This window comes from Berghia stephanieae, chromosome 7 (genome assembly GCF_034508935.2).
Source record: "Berghia stephanieae isolate SIO BIC M18660-M18661 chromosome 7, UCSD_Bste_1.3, whole genome shotgun sequence".
NCBI classification, from domain to species: Eukaryota; Metazoa; Mollusca; class Gastropoda; order Nudibranchia; family Aeolidiidae; genus Berghia; species Berghia stephanieae.
In genome coordinates this window covers 8788623-8809085 of record NC_088366.1, presented here as the reverse complement: position 1 = coordinate 8809085, position 20463 = coordinate 8788623, and the positions used below count along the sequence as shown (strand labels likewise).

Below are 20463 nucleotides of genomic sequence, written 5' to 3'. Positions count from 1 at the left end.
TGGATGACAATGCGAAAAAACAAAAAGCAAAAATAAAAATTGATTTTGACGTATTATACGCATATTTTAAAATTTAGTAAATTAAATCATTGAATTGCAATATTTTCCAGTATTCCTTTCTTTGAAGAATTTATCTTTATGGTCTAGCTCGAATAGAGACCAAGATAACCCAGGCGTAATCTTTTTCTTTCAACCAACCCCCCCCCCCCCCGCCACTCCCCCTCCCTCAACACCCAGAAACATCCAGCCCATGGAAACCCGTCGGATCACGGTGAACGTGAAGCCTAACACACGCCCAAAGAAGAAGACGGAAAGAGAGATTCAGATTGGTCTTAACTGTGAAGAACTTCCAGACATTGAAGGCCATTGCACCCTTACACTTCAACAGTAGCAGATATTGTTAAGATGTTAATTGGATTGTGTCAATAAGTAATTTTAGTAACATTCGACCCTTTCCCGACCCCCCCCCCCCCAAAAAAAAAAAAGAACCAAAAAAAAAAAACCCACAAAAAAACAACAACATCAATATTAAGTTATATTGAAAAGTTGTGGTAAAATTAAACTTTCATGATTTTTTAAATTTTTTATTTTTTATTTTTTAAAATTTATTTATTTATATATTTCTCTTTTCTTTTTTTTATTTTAAAGATAATTGGAAAATAATCTACGAAACTGTAGATCCCGATATCTCAGTTGGTAGAGCACTCGCTCCAAGCGTTAAAGGATCTGACACCCCTCCTCCCTCTGTCCAACCAGCAGTGATTAGGTAGCTGGGTCTGTGAATTCAGGCGGAAAGTACTACTTTGCGATAGACCAGCGTTTTATCCAAAGGATAACAAGGATTTGGTATTGTCCGGTTCACGCTATATAAACCGGGTTAAACTCCAGCTCCATGGGCCCAATGGCTCTGATGGACTAGTACTACTATTTTAATCAAAGAAACTGCCAGGTTTGCCTCAAAATGGTGCCAAAAAAGGATGGACAAAGTTTAAACTTTGGCTACACGTCTCCGGCACTTTAAGATATTATTTCCGATATTCTTTTGGTTTAAGACTGTCAGTTTCTTGTACTATTTCTCCAGGCTGGATAGCTCAGTCGGTTGTGCTACCACTCGCAGTCCTCTCTCTTTCCCTGCCAGGCGGAGGGTGTCGTGTCAATGGGATCCTGAGTTTGGCGCTGACCACGTGACTTTTTATTCTCTGTTTTCATCTGGCACTTGTCCATACCCTATTTTTCTCATCATTCTTGATACAAGTGCCAAATCTACATTTTTTTCTGAATTTTTACAGATCTGACTTTGTCTTCCTAATAAAATTTAAGTGCCATAATACGATATATGATGTTTTGTTTTAACCAGTTAAATGCTGTACTTTGGAAAAAAAAAACGTATTTAAAAATTTGGCCAGAAAACTTGTTCTTCAAATAACGGTCGATTTAAACAACCCTCATCTTGGAGAAAAAAAAACAAAAAAATCTCTCAAACTTGGGACTTGCTTCAAGTCCTCACGAACTCTCGGATTTGAGAGTTTTTGTCAAGATGAGGGTCATTTAACTCATTCAATCCTAGAGATTTTTGCTACTTTTCAAAATTGGAATAATGTATTAAAATGTGCATGTACATCAGATTTTATTCAACTGTCATTAACATGAAAAACAAAACAAACAACCCATTAGCTTTGATGTACGCCTAATAATTTGTCTCATAAAAATGTACTAAATAGGCAAAGTGTAAACTACGGATATAGTCGGTGTTAGGGTTGAGTGAGTTAAATCGACCGATATTTGAGGAAGAGTTTTTCGGCCAAATTTTAAATACGCGTTTTTCCAGAGTGCGACAGTTTACTGGTTGAACCTTTTTTAAAATGTTAATTATTTTTTTAATTAAATGCTTTTATAAAATTATGATGTATCTCAAAATGAATAAAAACGCTTTAATACCCTTATTTTCTTTTATAAAATGTTTTGAACTCTTCATTTTGTTTTTGTGAACAGTAACACAAGGAAACTCGAGTTCTATTGAGGTTGATGCTCTCTTGGTGAAATGTGTTTTGTCACCGGTTATACTCAGATATGAGGTCAAGTAGAATCGTATTCGGATCGAAAGGTCATGGGTTTCAGTCCCGAGAGGCGCATAGTTGAGTCCTTGGAAAAGACTCTTTACTCACATTCTCTCATCGTACTCAGGTGTAAAATGAGTACCTGGCCGTTAACATCGTTTTCTTTGTCGGAAACAAATTTTAATTTCGCCTTACAGGCGGCATGTCTCGTTCTACATGTTAAATTATATTGCTGTTGGTTAGGGATCCCCTACACTATAAAGCGTTTTGATAATATTAGTGGATATTGCGCTAGACAAATGCTCAAGTTATTTTATTGCATATTTACAAGACTGATAATACAAATTACTTTAGTCCGACGTGTACATATATGCAGGTCTGACATCCGAACCCTCTTATGGGCCTAGTTTAGCATTGCTGCAATGAACAATATTTTGCGTCATTTTTGGAGATTTCCATTCATTACAGCAATGACCCCAAAAGGAATTGGTTTGTCAGACCTGCAAATAAGTGTACATAGTTTTAGTCTCATTGTTGTAATGGAAATACTCTCAAACCAAACCAAAGTACTCTCTATTGCCCGAGTCTTAAAACCAGCCCACGATTAACTCGGTTATCAGACCTGAAAAAGTGTGCACATTGACATGATGACAGCACACAACAATAAATGAGACGTAGAGTGGCGGCTATAACCATAATCTGGTCTTGTGGTATAACATTCGCCTTCGGATCACAATGTCTTGGGTTCGAGTCCAGCACATAGTTGAGTCCTTTGAATTATTGTAATATTATCGCTTATTTTTCTATATCCTTTCTATCTATTTATCTATATTATATGCTATTTCTATCCTTTTTATCCAAAATGATATGTATCTATCTATATCTCCAATCTATCTTGATATATATATATATATATATATATATATATATATAATATATATATATATATATATATATATGTATATATATATATATATATATATATAATATATATATATATATATATATATAATATATATACATTCGTGAGAAATAGAAAGACATGGATCATATAGAGTGCTCGACAATTACGGAGGGCGAATTATATCCATTATCCCACTTTTTTAAAAACTCTTTCTTACCTGTAGGCGAGAAATAATTTTTAAAAAGGTGAGATAACATATATAGATATATATATATATATATATATATATATATATATATATATATATATATATATATATATATATATTACATTATGTTCAACGGTATCACTCATGTGAACCAATATACTTCCCGTTACTAAGGACGCATTATCTCTTACCCCCACAAAACAAAAGCATGTGTGCACTAGGGTCCTATCCATAATACTATCTCTCTCTTCTTTTTCACTTGTCTTTTTCTTTCTTCTCATTTTACTATTCTATCGATTAATTCCAATTGAACGTGTTGGTGATCGAGTGTGATTGATCTGAACCCGTGTTGTGAGGACACTAATGTGTGATTGGATGTGTATGTGTTGTATGTATGTGTGTGTGTTTCCGTGAATCAGTGACACACACGACATTGAATATTATGGCACTTGCACGGACATCGATGGGAAACCATTGATTTACTACTCGACACGACACTGCCATTTGGATTTCTATCTGACACAGACAGGGGAAAGAAATAGGGACGGAGTGGAGGTAAGCAATCCAGAGAGATTTTATGTGTCTATTTATTGTCTAACTCTCTCTCTCTATCTATCTATCTATCTATCTCTCTCTCTCTCTCTATATATATATATATATATATATATATATATATATATATATATATATATAATATATATATATATAATATATATTCTTTCTCTCTCCCTCGCTCTGTCTCTATCTATCTATCTATCTATCTATCTATCTCTCTCTCTATCTATCTATCTATCTATCTCTCTTTCTCCCTCTGTCTCTCTGTCTCTCTCTCTCTCTTTCTTTATTTCTCTCTCTCTCTTTCTTTCTCTCTCTCTCTCTCTCTTTCTCTCTCTGTCACTCTCTCTCTCTCTCTTTCTCTCTCTGTCACTCTCTCTCCGTCTCTCAATCTCTTTACCCCGCACATATATCTCTTTCTCTTATTCTCTCTATCTCTCTGTGCCACTCTCTCCCTCTCATTCTCTCTCTCTCTTTCTCTCTCTCTCTCTCTCTCTCTCTCTCTCTCTCTCTCTCTCTCTCTCTCTCTCTTTCTTTCTCATTTTCCTTACGGTTCTTGTTAGCCGATTCCCTGCTTTTAATCTTTATCAGTGTAAAGCGCTTTGAGCACGTTTTGTGGATATTGCACTCTATAAAAGTTCATGTCCTTTTTAGCCATAAACTCACGGATCAATTTCCGACTATAAGAAAAGTAGCTCTTTAAAGTCGTTAAGCCCATGGAGCCGTAGTTTTCTCCCTGTTTCTATAGCATGAAACGGACAATTGCATACTACCCTTTATATAGGACTCTAGTTTGTCGTAAAGAACTTTCCACCAGATTTAATAGACCCAGCTACCCAGTCACTCTTGGGTGGACAGGGGAGTCGGAAGAAAAAACAAATCTCGACTGCACCGGGCTCGATCTTGGTCCCTTAGCGTGTGGAGGGTGTGCTCTACCAGGTATGGAATCAGGACTCCTCAGGTTTGACTGTAGCTTTTGTAAATTCATAGCCTGACACTTAGCTAAATATTACGTCATAATTCAAAGCGATGATCACCAGAAGAAAGTGAAAAGGGAGCTGTCGCCATTAATTCTCAAGAAAACAAATGATCCCAACGGTTTAACTCTTGAATATAACTCATTGTTCATGTTTTTTTTTTTGTTTGTTTGTTTTTTTTGTTTGTTTTTTTTGGGGGGGGGGGGGTTATCTCCGCTTGTTTTGTAACGTAAGTTTTTAGTCAGTGTCATTGTGTATGGGTTTACGAAAACTACAGCCTGATAGTGGCCCTCGTAACTTATATATAGTATGCGCTTGGTTAAGAAGCTCACAACATTGCCATCCGGAAGTATAGTGAACCAACACACAAACTTATATGTAACCTTAAACGTCTATAGATAGTTCGAAGATGACGTCACTCAGGTCTTTGCTATTTTTTTTTTATTTTTTTTTGCCATCCGCGTTTATGAGTGATTCTCACTAAACTGTATTAACCAGTCTATAAAAGTTCATGGATACACACCGTATTGTGTGTTGGTCCGTTATACTTCCGGATGGCAATGTTATGAGCTTCTCAGCCAAGTGCATACTATCTATAGATAGAATGCGCTTGGCCAAGGAGTTCACAACATTGCCATCCGGAAGTATAACGGACCAACACACAAACACGGTGTAACCATGAACTTTTATAGACTGGTTAATACAGTTTAGTGAGAACAACTCACAAACGCGGATGGCAAAAACAATAACAAAGGCCTGAGTGACGTCATCTTCGAACTATCTATAGTCTGATTGATACAGTTTAGTGAGCATTACTCATAAACTCGGATAGCAAAAACAATAACAAAGACATGAGTGATGTCAACTTAATTCTATCTATAGATAGAATGCGCTTGGCCAAGGAGTTCACAACATTGCCATCCGGAAGTATAACGGACCAACACACAAACTCTGTGTAACCATGAACTTTTATAGTCTGGTTAATACAGTTTAGTGAGAACAACTCACAAACGCGGATGGCAAAAACAATAACAAAGGCCTGAGTGACGTCATCTTCGAACTATCTATAACTCATTGTTCATTTTTTTTTTTGGGGGGGGGGGAGGGGGGGGGGGGGGGGGGGGGGGGTTATCTCCGCTTGTTTCGTAACGTAAGTTTTTGGTCAGTGTCATTGTGTATGGGTTTACGAAAACTACAGCCTGATCGTAGCCCTCGTAACTTATATATAGTATGCGCTTGGTTAAGAAACTCACAACATTGCCATCCGGAAGTATAGCGAACCAACACACAAACCTATATGTAACCTTAAACGTCTATAGATAGTTCGAAGATGACGTCACTCAGGTCTTTGTTATTGTTTTTTTTGCCATCCGCGTTTATGAGTAATGCTCACTGAACTGTATTAACCTGACTATAAACGTTCAAGGAAACACACCGTATTGTGTGTTGGTCCGTTATACTTCCGGATGGCAATGTTATGAGCTTCTTAGCCAAGCGCATACTATCTATAGATAGAATGCGCTTGGCCAAGGAGTTCACAACATTGCCATCCGGAAGTATAACGGACCAACACACACACACACTGTGTAACCATGAACTTTTATAGACTGGTTAATACAGTTTAGTGAGAACAACTCACAAACACGGATGGCAAAAACAGTAACAAAGACCTGAGTGACGTCATCTTCGAACTATCTATAGTCTGATTGATACAGTTTAGTGAGCATTACTCATAAACTCGGATAGCAAAAACAATAACAAAGACATGAGTGATGTCAACTTAATTCTATCTATAGATAGAATGCGCTTGGCCAAGGAGTTCACAACATTGCCATCCGGAAGTATAACGGACCAACACACAAACTCTGTGTAACCATGAATTTTTATAGTCTGGTTAATACAGTTTAGTGAGAACAACTCACAAACGCGGATGGCAAAAACAATAACAAAGGCCTGAATGACGTCATCTGCATACTATCTATAGCCTGACACTAAAACCATTGCCATCGTAAGCTTATAGCCTGACACCGCGGCCTTCGTAAAATTATGGCCCGATACTGGCCAAAAATGACGTCAAAATGCCAGTCTTTGGCCACAAAAGAAAACAAATCGTGAGTTGTATTCAATAGTTCAACCAATGAAATAACTTGTTTCCATGAGCTCTACTAACGGCAACTCACAAGGCGGTGCAAAAAAACAAATAATGACGTCAAACTGCCAGTCCTTTTGGATTTCAGTATCAGGCTATAACATAACGATGGCTACGCTGACACTGACCAAAAAATGACGTCAAAAGACAAGTCTTTTGCCACAAAAGAAAACAAATCGTGAATTGCATTCAATAGTTCAACGAATGGAATCACTTGTTTCCCTGAGCATCACTAACAACTTACTAGACGGCGCAAGAACCTTTAAAAAATGACTTCAAACTTTAAGTCGCAGTGGGTTCAAGCGAAGCCATCGTTAACATATAGCCTGACACAAGAACCCTCTAGGACTGGCAGTTTGACGTCATTTTTTAGATTTGTTTAGCGTCTAGTGAGTTGTCGTTAGTAGAGCTCATGGAAACAAGTTATTTCATTGGTTGAACTATTGAATACATCTCACGATTTGTTTTCTTTTGTGGCAAAAGACTGGCATTTTGACTTCATTTTTTGGCCAGTATTAGGCTATAACTTTACGATGGCGACGGTTATAATAGCGTTGCCATCGTTAACTTATAGCCTGACACTGACCAAAAATGACGTCAAAATGCCAGTCTTTGGCCACAAAAGAAAACAAATCGTGAGTTGTATTCAATAGTTCAACCAATGGGATCACTTGTTTCCATGAGTCCAACACAAGAACCCTCCAAGACATATCGATAATTCGATGACGTCACTCAGGCCTTTGTTATTGTTTTTGCCATCCGCGTTTGTGAGTTGTTCTCACTAAACTGTATTAACCAGACTATAAAAGTTCATGGTTACACAGAGTTTGTGTGTTGGTCCGTTATACTTCCGGATGGCAATGTTGTGAACTCCTTGGCCAAGCGCATTCTATCTATAGATAGTATGAAGTTGACGTTAGTCATGTCTTTGTTATTGCTTTTTGCCATCCGCGTTTATGAGTAATTCTCACTAAACTGTATTAACCAGACTATAAACGTTCAAGGATACACATAGTTTTGTTGGTCCGTTATATTTCCGGGTGGCAATGTTGTGAGCTTCTTAGCCAAGCGCATACTATCTATTCATATTTATCTAAAGATCTACTGACAGTAACGACGATTCATATGGATAGAACTTGAGCATTTATATAGCGCAACATCCACTTAACCTGTTCACAGCGCTTTACAATAATGGGTCCCTGGCCGACACCAACACTTAACGTGGAGGAAGAGACATGACGCCTTTTAGGCGATATTACATTGTTTTTTTCCGACAGAGACAGTGTTGTAGAAAGCCAGGTACGCATTTTACACCTTAGTACGATGAGAGAATGTGAGGCAAGATCCTTTTCCAAGGATTCACTATGCGTCGCTTAGAGAGAATCTCGAACCCTAAACCTTCCGAACAGAACATAGCCGCAAAGGACCTGTATCTTACCGGCAAATCTAACAAACGTAGCTACCTATTCACAACTGGATGATTTTTATTTATTATTTTTGGGTTTTTTTAAAGTTTGTTTGTTTGTTTGTTTGTTTGTTTGTTTTTTTTTGTTGTTTTTTTTTTGTTGTTTTTTTTTTTTATTTTTGTGTGTGTGTGTGGGGGGGGGGGGGGGGGAGAGCGGGGTTCTTCCTTCTTTCTTTTTATCTTTCTTGCTTTGTTTAGTTTTTTGGGTTTTTTTTTTTTTTTTGTTTATTGTCTACTTTCTGGCTTATCTCTTGATTTTATTTGAATTGTTGTTTGTTTTGTTTTTATTGTTTTGTTTTTTTTTTTGGGTTTTTTTGTTGCTATTTTTATTTGTTTTGGTTTTTTTTTGTCTGTTTGTTTGTCTGTTTGTCATTTGTTTTTTGGGGGGGGGCGGGGGGGGGGGGTAGGGTTTGTTTTGTTTGTTTTTTTTTTGTCTGTTTGTTTGTTTGTTTGTCATTTGGGGGGGGGAGGGGGGGTGGATTTGTTTTGTTTTTGTTTTTTGCGTCAGTGATGACGACTACCTCTCTCGCTTTACATCACACCGAAGCTACTTCTAAACATTATCTACCGAACCAGATAATTGTTTTTCGAGACTTGATTGATTGGCTATTCCACGATCTTTGTCTGGACACTTCAGAGTTTTGATCCCTCGATCGTGAAAATTGAGACCATCAATTGGCTTCAGTAGTCTGATGTCACGCAGCCCGGTTCTAAACAAAGAAAATCATTCCTTTTTATTCTTCATGCTGGCTAGAACTTTTCATATGCCTTTTGATCAGAATGTGTAAAAGTCAAAACATGATCAAATTTATGTGTTTTTTTTTCCTCTGGAAACGTTTTTATGCTCGCCCGGAAAAATATTTCATACGGGCGTCCGCCATTGTTCCGATAGTTTAGAGCCAGTGTTACTAAGTTACCATGCGTCATTAGGAAGGAAGTGACGTTACGACTATTGAATCCTATTATCGACAGAAGTTCCACTTATCAAGTTGATGTTGAGCTATAATAAAGCTCGATTTTTCTTTTCATTTATATTAGTGCTTATCTACTTAGTTCACTTACAATATTGTTGTGCTGCTATTTGATTTTTTGGCATGACACTGGCCTTCGGATCGGAAGATCCTGGGTTCCAGCCCCGTTCTGAGCGACGCATAATTAAGACCCCGGAAAAGGCTCTTTACTCACATTCTCCATCGTAATCATAATAATTGAGCTTTATATAGCGCAATATCCACTAAATGTGCTCAAAGCGCTTTACAAGGGGTCCCTGGTCAACAGCAACATTTAACATGTAGGACGGGACATGACGCCTGTTAGGCGATATTACAATTTTTCGGACAAAGACAACGCTGTTAACGGCCAGGTACTCATTTTACACCTGAGTACGGTGAGAGAATGTGAGTAAAGAGCCTTTTCCAAGGACTCAACTATGCGCCGAGCGCGAGGCTCGAACCCAGGACCTTCGGATCCGAAAGCGAGTGTCATACCACTAGACCACATAGCCGCATCGTAATCAGGTGTTAAATGAGTAACTGGCCGTTAACAGCGTTGTTATATCGCCTAACAGATCTTCCTATCCGAAGGCCAGTGTCATGTCAAAAAATCAGATAGCAGCACATGACGTCTTGTCCTACATGTTACGTGTTGCTGTTGGCTTGGGATGCCTTGTAAAGCGCATTGAGCACGTTTAGAGAATGTTGTACTATATAAAAGCACAAGTTTTTGGGATGTTTAAAAGAAAATACAGATGTTTACATCTATCTTTTTTTTTTTTTGTTAATGTTCCTCCTTTTTCTATCTGCAGACTTTAATCATCTAGAGCAATGTATTCCCAGGTCTACGGCAAGGGAAGGAACTTTTCCAAACAGAACACATTCATCCTGAAGCAGCGCACATTGATCCAGCGAAATGAGTTCTACAGACGCCAGGCCTCGTCGTCCGTCAGTATCCGCCTCTACGGAAAACCCCGAAAGCGAGACAGGCCCCACGTCAGAGACTCCGCCACGTGGGAGAAGAAGCTGGACAAAGATTCTCGAACAAAGCTTGACGCTTACAAAGAAGCAGAGAAGGAACATGAGGGTATGCCGGGATTATAGCAATACGATTCAATAGTCTGATGTCACGCCGCCTGGCAACGTCTTGGTTCTAAACAAAGAAAATCATTACTTTTTATTTTTCATGCTGGCGAGAACTTTTCATATGTCTTGTGATCAGAATGTGTAAAAGTCAAAACATGATCAAATGTATGTGGGTTTTTTTTTCTTCTGGATACGCTTTATACTAGCCGGAGAAATATTTCATACGGGCGTCCGCCATTTTTCCGATAGTTGAGAGCCAGTGTTACCAAAGAGTGTGTAGGGTAACGTAGTTACCAAGAGCTCTCACTTCTCTTAACCGCAATGCTATTGTCGCGTGCCAGGCGAGACAGCGAGGTGGGTGTGCTCCGCGTGTATCATGCGCGCTAGGCTTACTGATACAATGAAGAAAATACGAGTAGAAGACGGAAGATGCTCGGCTTCACCAAAAGCGGGAAGTGAGAGCTCTTGGTAACATAACAATCGTTACCTACACGCTCTTTGGTGTTACTAAGTTACCATTATCATTATTACGATTGTTGAAGAGTATTCAATGGGCATGATCTATATTTACTTTACATGTGCTCGAGGTCATTGGTCACATTGCACGCTATGACCCACATAGTGAAAAGTATTCACAGCTTTTGAAATATCTTACATCGCGATTGGTCATTTTGTTCAGCTTGACACACATATACATATATGTACAACTTTTATAAACAAAGCAGTGTGTTTACATTTGTTAAGAAATATCCAATCGTTGGACCTTAACAAATCATGTGATTGATGACTTGGACCAAAACATGAATATAGATCGCTCCCATTCATTTCAATTCAATTCTTGGGTTTCTCGTATTTTATTCACTTAAAAAAGAAAGAAAACAAAAAAATAAACCAAAAAAAAAATAATAATAATAATAAATAAGGTTTACAATCGATGGTATGTGTCTAAGTAAAATACCCACTATTCTACCGGTTGATCAATAGAACGAACATAGAAATCTCTGTGTAAACTTAAACGTTTATAATATGACCGAGAAAATCATGTGATATCTCGACTCACTTACTTGACGCTATAAAAACAGTAACAATGATCAGACAAGAGGTCGATATCATTCACCTTATTGTTTATAAACAACCAATATATATGTTGTTGTTTTCCTGGGACCTTTTGCAAAGCGTTTTGATCACGGTTAGTAAATATTGCGCAATATAAAAGCTCAAGTTTGAATTGTTTTGCTGTTTCTGGGTCTATGTTGGGTTGTTTTTTTTGGGGGATTTTTTTGTTTCTTTTTTTTTGGGGGGGGGGGGGGGGGGTGGGGGGTTAGAGGGTTTTGTATTTAAACTATGATATTTGAATTTGGTTGGGGTTTTTTTGTTGTTTTTTTTTTTTTTTGTAATATCGCCTAACAGACGTCATGTCTCGTTCTACGTGTTACGTGCTGCTGTTGGTCAGGGACCCCTTGTAATGCGCTTTGAGCATGTTTAGTGGATATTGCGCTATATTAAAGCTCAAGTTTTGTTGTTGTTGTTTGGGGGGGGGGGGGGGGGGGGGGTTGGGTTTTGTTTTTTGTTGTTTAGTTTTTTATTTGTTTACCATACCGCTTTGCAATCACATCACATTTGGTGTCTGTAGGACCAAATCTTAATGAAACAGTCTTCAATAAAATTCTTTGACATGTCGCCTCAAAACGCCATTACGTCCGAATAATCGAGATGAAGAAAATTAAGTATGAAATCCCGTTTGGTCAGAATTTGAAATTGGATGTTATTTGAAAATACAAAACTTTCCTTTCAGTGAAAGCAATGATTTTACTTCAAATGGTATGAGTTGAGCTTTTTTAAAGTAATAATTGAGCTTTTATATAGCGCAATATCCACGAAACGTGCTGAATGCCCTTTACAAGGGTTCTCTGGCCAAAAGCAACACTTAACATGTATGATGAGACACGACACCCATTAGGCGATATTACTATTTTTTCGGATAGAGACAACGCTGTAGACGGCCAGGTACTCATTTTACACATGAGTACGGTAAGAGAATGTGAGTAAAGAGCCTTTTCCAAGGACTCAATTATGCATCGAGCGCGGCTCAAACCCAGGACCTTCCGATCCGAAAGCGAGTGTCATACTACAAGACCACATAGCCGGATAGTTAAGGTTAAAATTCAATGTTATAAGCATGATGTACATACGACTGTTTAGATCTGATGGAAATTGCTTCGTGATAGATTAGCGTTGTATCCAAAGGGTAGCATGCTATAGTCCTTTTCACGCTATAGAAACCGGGATAAACGGATGGCTCTGATGGATTCTTTCACTCCAACATAATAACGTTTTGAAACACCTGCTCATATGTTGTCGACAAGGCAAGGAGACATATTACATACATACATACATACATACATACATACATACATACATACATTGCATACATACATACATACATACATACATACATACATACATACATACATACATACATACATACATACATACATACATACATACATACATACATACATACATACATACATACATACATACATACATACATACATACATACATACATACATACATACATACATACATACATACATACATACATACATACATACATACATACATACATACATACATACATACATACATACATACATACATACATACATACATACATACATACATACATACATACATACATACATACATACATACATACATACATACATACATACATACATAAAATTCAAAAATTTATAAACCGCCTGCCTTTACGACGACCCATTTATCGATACGCGCGGCTTCTCAGTCAAAGGAAGTTATGGTTGAATTAAATTGGGGTACTCGTCACGCCTCATTGATTTTGTCTTTCAATAGAATTCCAATTTTGTCGATTTGGAGTTGAATCAATCGACCACCAATCAATAAATGCTATTTTCGGTATTGATTTCGAAAGTCAAAGAAATAAGATTGAGAGATTTCAACACATTGATTGTGTGTTATATCGTCAGATGGAAGGAGAGGAGAGATATATGGCACGACACCTGTGTTTGGACAAACTGAATAGAAACGTTGTTGTAGCGACCACCGCTTTGTCCGTGTCAATGCGTAACAGTTAAATTTAATCTCTATTTGTAACTCAACGTCTCAAAACGGTACTTCATTCGTGGTGAGGCTGACACTGAATATTGGATTTTTAGTCAAGAAATGATCAAAATTTAGTTAAATTCAATTCTTTCATTGAAGAGAGTGAATTTAGTTTCTTAAACTGCAAAACACACATTTGTATATTTGATTATTTTAGCTTTAAATTCAATTTTCTAAAACGGGTTCATCCCGACATAATACCCGATTGACATTGAGGGTCACATTTGATTTCAAACCACCCCCCTCCCCCCCCCCCCCCCCCCCCCCCCCCCCCCAAAAAAAAAAAAACAACAAAAAAACAAAAAAACTTTTTCTGTTCACCCAACCGTTCCAGATCATCTAATTTCAAAATTTTGATCATTGGACACACCCGATCGCGCCAGGATTTGCTTGTGTTCGTGCATGTCGACATCAAAATTCCTCCTCTATAATTGCTGATTCTGTTCCTGCAGCGGGCGAGCGGACGTGTGTATGTGTGTGTGTTTTGTTTGTTTTTAGACTGACCAAGTTGAATAGAATCAAGACACACTGAGCCGGTAAGTTGATCAAATTTTGTTTTTATTATCTAAGATATGTTATTGTTTGGATAGGATATAATTGTTCGGCTTTTCAAAGTGTCATTGTATCATATATTATGTGTCCTTTGTTACAACTCTTCGTTGTTATAATGTAAATCTTTTGTATTTAAATTTAAATTGAGCTTTATATAGCGCAATATCCACTAATTGTGCTCAAAGCGCTTTACAAGGGATCCCTGGTCAACAGCAACATTTAACATGTAGGACGGGACATGACGCCTGTTAGGCGATATTACAATTTTTCGGACAAAGACACTGGTGTTAACGGCCAGGTACTCATTTTACACCTGAGTACGGTGAGAGAATGTGAGTAAAGAGTCTTTTCCAAGGATTCAACTATGCGCCGAGCGCGAGGCTCGAACCCAGGACCTTCCGATCCGAAAGCGAGTGTCATACCACTAGACCACATAGCCGCACTATAATTGTTCGGCTTTTCAAAGTGTAATTGTGTCTAATATTATCATAACCATGCGTCCTTTGTTACAACTCTTCGTTGTTATAATGTAAATCTTTTGTAATACACATACTGTTATTATTTATATCGACAATATTTGTGGTAATATTTATTTCCATTGTTAGAAGATCATTTGATTGTAGCTCTATTGAGTTTGGAATTCTAGAAATGTACTTTAAGGAAGCGTGACCTTGAAAAGAATTTCAAAGAAAAGAGTGCAAAAGAATCTTATAAAATTATATTGCTTGAGTAAAAACAATTTAGTTGTTTATTTATGTTGATTAATGTTTATTAATCGTAAGGCTAAGTGGTCTTGAGGTATGACACTCACCTTTTTTTTTTTTTTTTATTCATTTATCATTCAATCGTCGGAATTTAAGCCTAATTTTTATTCAAAATGGATGTGAAGTATATATTGTTCCTGATTTTTATATTTATTAGTATATTTATAAGCATAAATGGTGTTTTAGCCTGTGATTTTACTGCCAAAATAAGCCTATCGATAACTTATACTCCAGAGACTCTCCGATCCCTCCAACCCGTGTCACCCCCACCACCCACTATTGACACATCGTTTATTAAAGTAAGAAAGAGGGGGAGAAAGGGAGGAATAAAAACAAAATTTAACAGACGGCCTTTTCGTCCATTTTTACCCTGTGTAGTGACAGGTAATGTAAGATCACTGAAAAATAAAATTGATGAACTGTTTTCACTGTGTCGTTTTAATAGTGACTATCGTCAAGCCTCCATAATAGCGTTAACAGAGACTTGGCTATCTCCTCACATACCATCATCATGTTTTAATATTGAACAATATTCACTATTTCGAGGAGATCGGACTAATGTAAATAAACGAACTGGGGGTGGGGTGTGCACATATATTAACAACAAATGGTGCCACCCCAATAACTGTCAGATAAAGAAAATGTATTGTGACGATTATATTGAATTTATTACTGTTTCGTCACGACCATATTACCTACCCCGGGAATATACTCATGTCATCATCGTCAACGTCTACATTCCACCATCATCAGACAACACCACAGCGAAAAATATTTTGAGGAAAGAAATACAGGACATTCAAATTAAGTCACCCGATGCCGTATTGATGGTCACTGGCGATTTTAACCAATGTAACGATTTTACTCTCCGGGACTTCATCAATACGTGGACTGCGAGACAAGGGACAAAAAAACATTAGATTTATTCCTGTGTAATATTAAAAATAGTTATAAATGTTTACCCCGTGCCCCATTAGGTTTATCTGACCACTGCATGCTCTTGCTACTCCCCACCTACCGCCCTGTTTTTAAACGTGTAAAACCAGTAAAGAAAAGTGTACAGATCTGGAACGGAAGTGTGTGTGAAGATTTGCGTGGTTGTTTTGAATGCACTGACTGGAATGTTTTTATCGAATCATGTGATAGTGTGGATGAGCTGAATGACTGTGTGAGTGAGTATTTAAAATTCTGTGAACAGCTAGTGTCTTGTAAAAAAGAAATAAAATATTATCCTAACAATAAGCCTTGGATAACAAAAGATCTAAAACTTTTATTGAACCAAAGAAAACTCTCTATACTAGTGGAAACAAAAAAGATCTGAAAACAAAACAAAAAGAGATAAAGAGGGTAATATCTAGTTGTAGAGACAAGTACAAAAATAAAATTGAAAAATGCTTTTCTTCTGGGGATATACGGGACACGTGGCGGGGGCTTAAAACTGCTGTTAACTATAATCCAAAGCCCACGATTATATCAGAAGATATCGAAATTGAAACTTTAAATAAATTCTATTCACGTTTCGACACAGCAAACAAATTTGATATTGAAAATGAAAAACATAAATTAGACAGGGCTTTGGAAGATGAAATGGCTGTTGAGGTCAGTGAAGAGGAAACGAGATTCGTATTTTCGAAACTAAACGAGAGGAAGGCTGCTGGGCCGGATGGATTGAAAGGAAAACTATTAAAAGAATGTGCCCACCAGCTTTCCCCATTTATACACATATTTTTAACTGGTCCCTCCAATGCGTTTCAATCCCTGAAATTTGGAAAACTTCGAAAATTATTCCTGTTCCAAAAAAAGAAAAACTTGAAACTATGAACGATCTCAGACCTGTTGCACTGACTTCAATAGTCATGAAATCTTTAGAAAAACTTGTTCTTATTAAAATTAGGAATCAGTTTATGCCATTGAGTGATAGTCATCAATTTGCTTACAAACCAGGACGTGGCGTAGAGGATGCCATTTTGCTGTTTACAAACAACATCTACAGGCATCTAGATCACGCTAGGAGCTATTGCAGATTGCTTTTTGCAGATTTTTCTTCAGCGTTCAATACAATGCAACCCCAGTTGGTTGTTCAAAAATTGACTAGTCTGAATTTAAACAAGTATATAATTGCTTGGGTGCTCGAATTTCTTACGGAGAGAGCACAATATGTTCAATTAGGGCAAAACAAATCTTCCTGTATAACTACAAATACTGGCGCTCCTCAAGGTTGTGTATTGTCCCCTGTATTATTCACAATATACACGAATGACTGTAGAAGTCAAAACCTGAGTGTACCTTTAATAAAGTTTGCAGATGACACCGCTCTTCAAGGCCTCATAACAAATGGCAACGAAGTGGCTTATAGGCAAGAAATTGATAGATTTGTGTCTTGGTGTGATGCCCACCACCTAGAGCTTAACATAAGCAAGACAAAGGAGCTAGTGATTGACTTTAGGAGAGTGAAGGAACCGATAGAACCGTTAAAATTAAAGGACCAATTCGTCCAGCGAGTTCCTCACTACAAATACCTTGGTGTAACGATTGATGACAGGCTCAAGTGGGATGAACACTTGAAAATAATTAGGCATAAGATGTGCAGACGTACATATTTTTTATCAAAACTCTCTCAGTTTAGAATAGATAAAACCCTCTGCACATTATTTTATAGAGCAGTAATCGAAAGTGTTTTGTCATTTTGTATAACAGCTTGGGGAGGCAATTGCTTAGCAGTGGAAAGGAACAAAATAAATTCAAATATTAAAAAATCCATTAAACGCTATATAAATGATGTTGACGATGTAGATCTTTTATACGAGAAATTTTGTATAAATAAAATAACTAAAATATTAAATGACCAGTATCATCCACTAAGACCATCAATTATTATGTCAGAAAGAAGTGGTCGCCCTTTCTCTATTTCAACGAAAACAGAGAGACACCGAAAATCTTTTCTGCCGTCCAGTATTAGGCTTTATAACAACAAGCAATAATCATTTTATATAATTATTTCTCATTTTTACTTTTTAAAAATATAAATATTAATTTATTAATTTATTTGTTTTGCAATCTTTTCAATTTTCAATTTATAGTGACAGTTTTAACTATTTTACAGTGTTGAAATTATTCATATTTATAAAGCGCAGCTCTGGTTATAGAGCTGCTCCTTTTTTATATATATACATCCTATTTCCATTGTATTTTTATCTTATGTGTAAATTATAACACGTCTGTACAAAAAATTTCCTTTTTGGGATGCAATAAAGTATTATTATTATTATTATTATTATTATTATACCTTCGGCTCGGATGGTCATGGGTTTGAGCCTCGCTCGGCGCATAGTTGAGTCCTTGGAAACGGCTATTTACCTACATTCTCTCACCGTACTCAGATGTAAAATGAGTACCTGGCCTTTAACAGCGTTGTCTCTGTCCGAAAAAAATGTAATATCGCCTAATAGGCGTCATGTTTCGTCCTACATGTTAAGTGTCTATTAGTATTGGAAAATTAAATTTGTAACTACAGGCTTAGCACAAATTTTTAACACACTAAGTCGCATATGTGACCAATTGTTCCATAACCGTATTCTGTCATGGTGGATTTTTGATGCTTAGCCCTTTCTTTACCAGCCATTTTCAGAATTTTCCCCAAAATTTCACACGCACCCAACACAAACATATTTTTTTCGTACTCAAACAAAAGCAACAAATACATTCTATGCATAATATTGATCAGTAAAATGAACTCTACAACACAGTGTCACGTTTTTATAGCTATAATAAAACATTTGTCTTTAAATTGTGTGATTTACAAAATAAATCTGAATGATAAAAGTGCTGGTTGGATCGTAACGAATGTGACGATTTTCCAATGGGTGGTAAGGAGAGGGTTAAAAATATAAGCATTTATATAGAGCAATATCCACTAAACGTGCTTAAAAGGATTTACAAAGGGTCCCTAGCCAACAGCAACACTTAACATGCAGGTAGAGAGGCCTGTAAGGCGATATTGCATTTGTTTCCAACATAGACAACGCTGTTAACGGTTTTACACCTGGGTACGGTGAGAGAATGTGAGTAAAGAGCCTTTTCCAAGGACTCAACTATGCGCCGCTCAGACAAATATCTTTATTGTAAAGAATGAATTATTTTTCTTTTCTTTTGTTTTGTTATGTTTTGTTTGTTTGCTTTGTTTTGTTTTGTTGTGTTTTTTTTTGTTTTTTTTTTGTTGGGTTTTTTTGCTGTTGTTGTTCATGTTGTTTTGTTTCTTGTTTGTTTTTTTTTTTTTTGTTTTTTGTTTTGTTTTTTTTTTTTTTTTTTTTTTTTTATTCTTTCTTTTTTTTTGGTCTTTTTTGTTTGTTTGTTACTTGTTTGGGTTTTTTTTCGGTTTTTCTTTCGGTTTTTTTTTTTTCCTTTTTTTTCTCGTGTTTTTTTTTTCTTTTTAGTATTTTTTGTTTTGGGCGACTTGGAGGGAAATGGTTCTTTTGTTCGTTTATAATATAATTATTTATTTATTCAATTATCTATTTATCTATTTATTCGTTCATTCAATCCCTCATTTATTTATCTATTTATCTATTTATTTATTTTTGATTTATATATTTATTTAAATTTTTAAAATTATCAATTTAATTAAATCTCATGTTCCTTTTTACGTGGCATTTTTTCCTTACAACTGAAATTGATCTCTTGGCTTTTGACAGAGCCCTGACTGCGATACCTCGCCGAGAGGGAAACGGTCAGATCTGTTCATCTTTGATGAGCTGAGGCAATTTGAACGTTTCTTTCTCATAAAAGATTTTGTAACTTTTATGCGAAAAAGGTCTGAACAAGTGTGTATGAAAGTATCTAGCCAGACAAAGCAAGAAAGAAAATTAGAAGAAAAAAAAACACCCCAAAAAAACAATCGACCTCGACTGATTTTCTGGGATGATTTTTTTTTCCTTCTATTTTCTTTCTTGCTTTGTCTGGCACCTTTCATATACACTTGTTCAGATCTTTATCTTATACTGGTGCCTGCTCCTAATTTCTTTACCTTTTATGCGAAGTGTTAAGAATATGGTCATATATATCATAGATAAATATTCAGTTATATTAATTTTTATATTCATTCAGTTGTATTTATTTCTTTTCAGGCATCATCATCATCATCATCAAATATGTCAATCTATCGAGAACTGCGCAGAGGGCCCGTGAGGGCTACGTCTAACAGGCGAATGCGTAACAATAGCATCTACTTGAGATTACAGAACAACCTAGATGCGAAGCGATCTGAACGGAGCTGTGTTTGTGTCTACGGCAAAAAGGACGAGAGGAAAGATAAAAGGACAGGGGGGAGGAGGAGGCGGGCGGGTTCCAAAGATAGAGAATTCGAGAAGTCCAAGCTGGACAAGGACACAAGACAAAAAGTAGAAGACCTGGAGAAGGAGGTTAAGAAAGAGGAGGGTAAAGATGATATCACATTGAAATTAAAATATTTTATATTTTCTTGATTTAACCTTAATTTTTTCTTCCTTTTTTATATATTCGTCCTTCCATTCATTCATTCATTCATCCATTCATTCATTCATTCACTCATCCATTCATTCATTCATTCATTCATTCACTCATCCATTCAT

At 36.7% G+C, this 20463-nt stretch overlaps 2 protein-coding genes across 5 annotated transcripts in view; both read left to right on the top strand.

Moving 5' to 3' along the window:
- Positions 1–1666, top strand: part of LOC144976646 (protein-glutamine gamma-glutamyltransferase 4-like) — a 52662-nt gene extending 50996 nt beyond the window's left edge. For all 3 annotated transcript variants that reach the window (XM_078920949.1, XM_078920950.1, XM_078920951.1), the window contains exon 18: positions 238–1666. In XM_078920949.1, the coding sequence (XP_078777075.1) occupies positions 238–391 (154 nt within the window). In that variant the 3' untranslated portion in view covers positions 392–1666. The remainder of the gene's footprint in view (positions 1–237) is intronic.
- Positions 1667–3524: 1858 nt separating this feature from the next.
- The window catches only part of LOC144976645 (protein-glutamine gamma-glutamyltransferase 6-like), a 55201-nt gene continuing 38262 nt past the window's right edge, over positions 3525–20463 (top strand). The window contains exons 1-2 of one of the 2 annotated variants that reach the window (XM_078920948.1): positions 3525–3724; positions 10120–10394. In XM_078920948.1, the coding sequence (XP_078777074.1) occupies positions 10139–10394 (256 nt within the window). In that variant the 5' untranslated portion in view covers positions 3525–3724; positions 10120–10138. Of the gene's footprint in view, positions 3725–10119; positions 10395–13894; positions 14078–19980; positions 20291–20463 lie in introns of those variants that run through there. The other variant, XM_078920947.1, reaches the window with a different exon arrangement.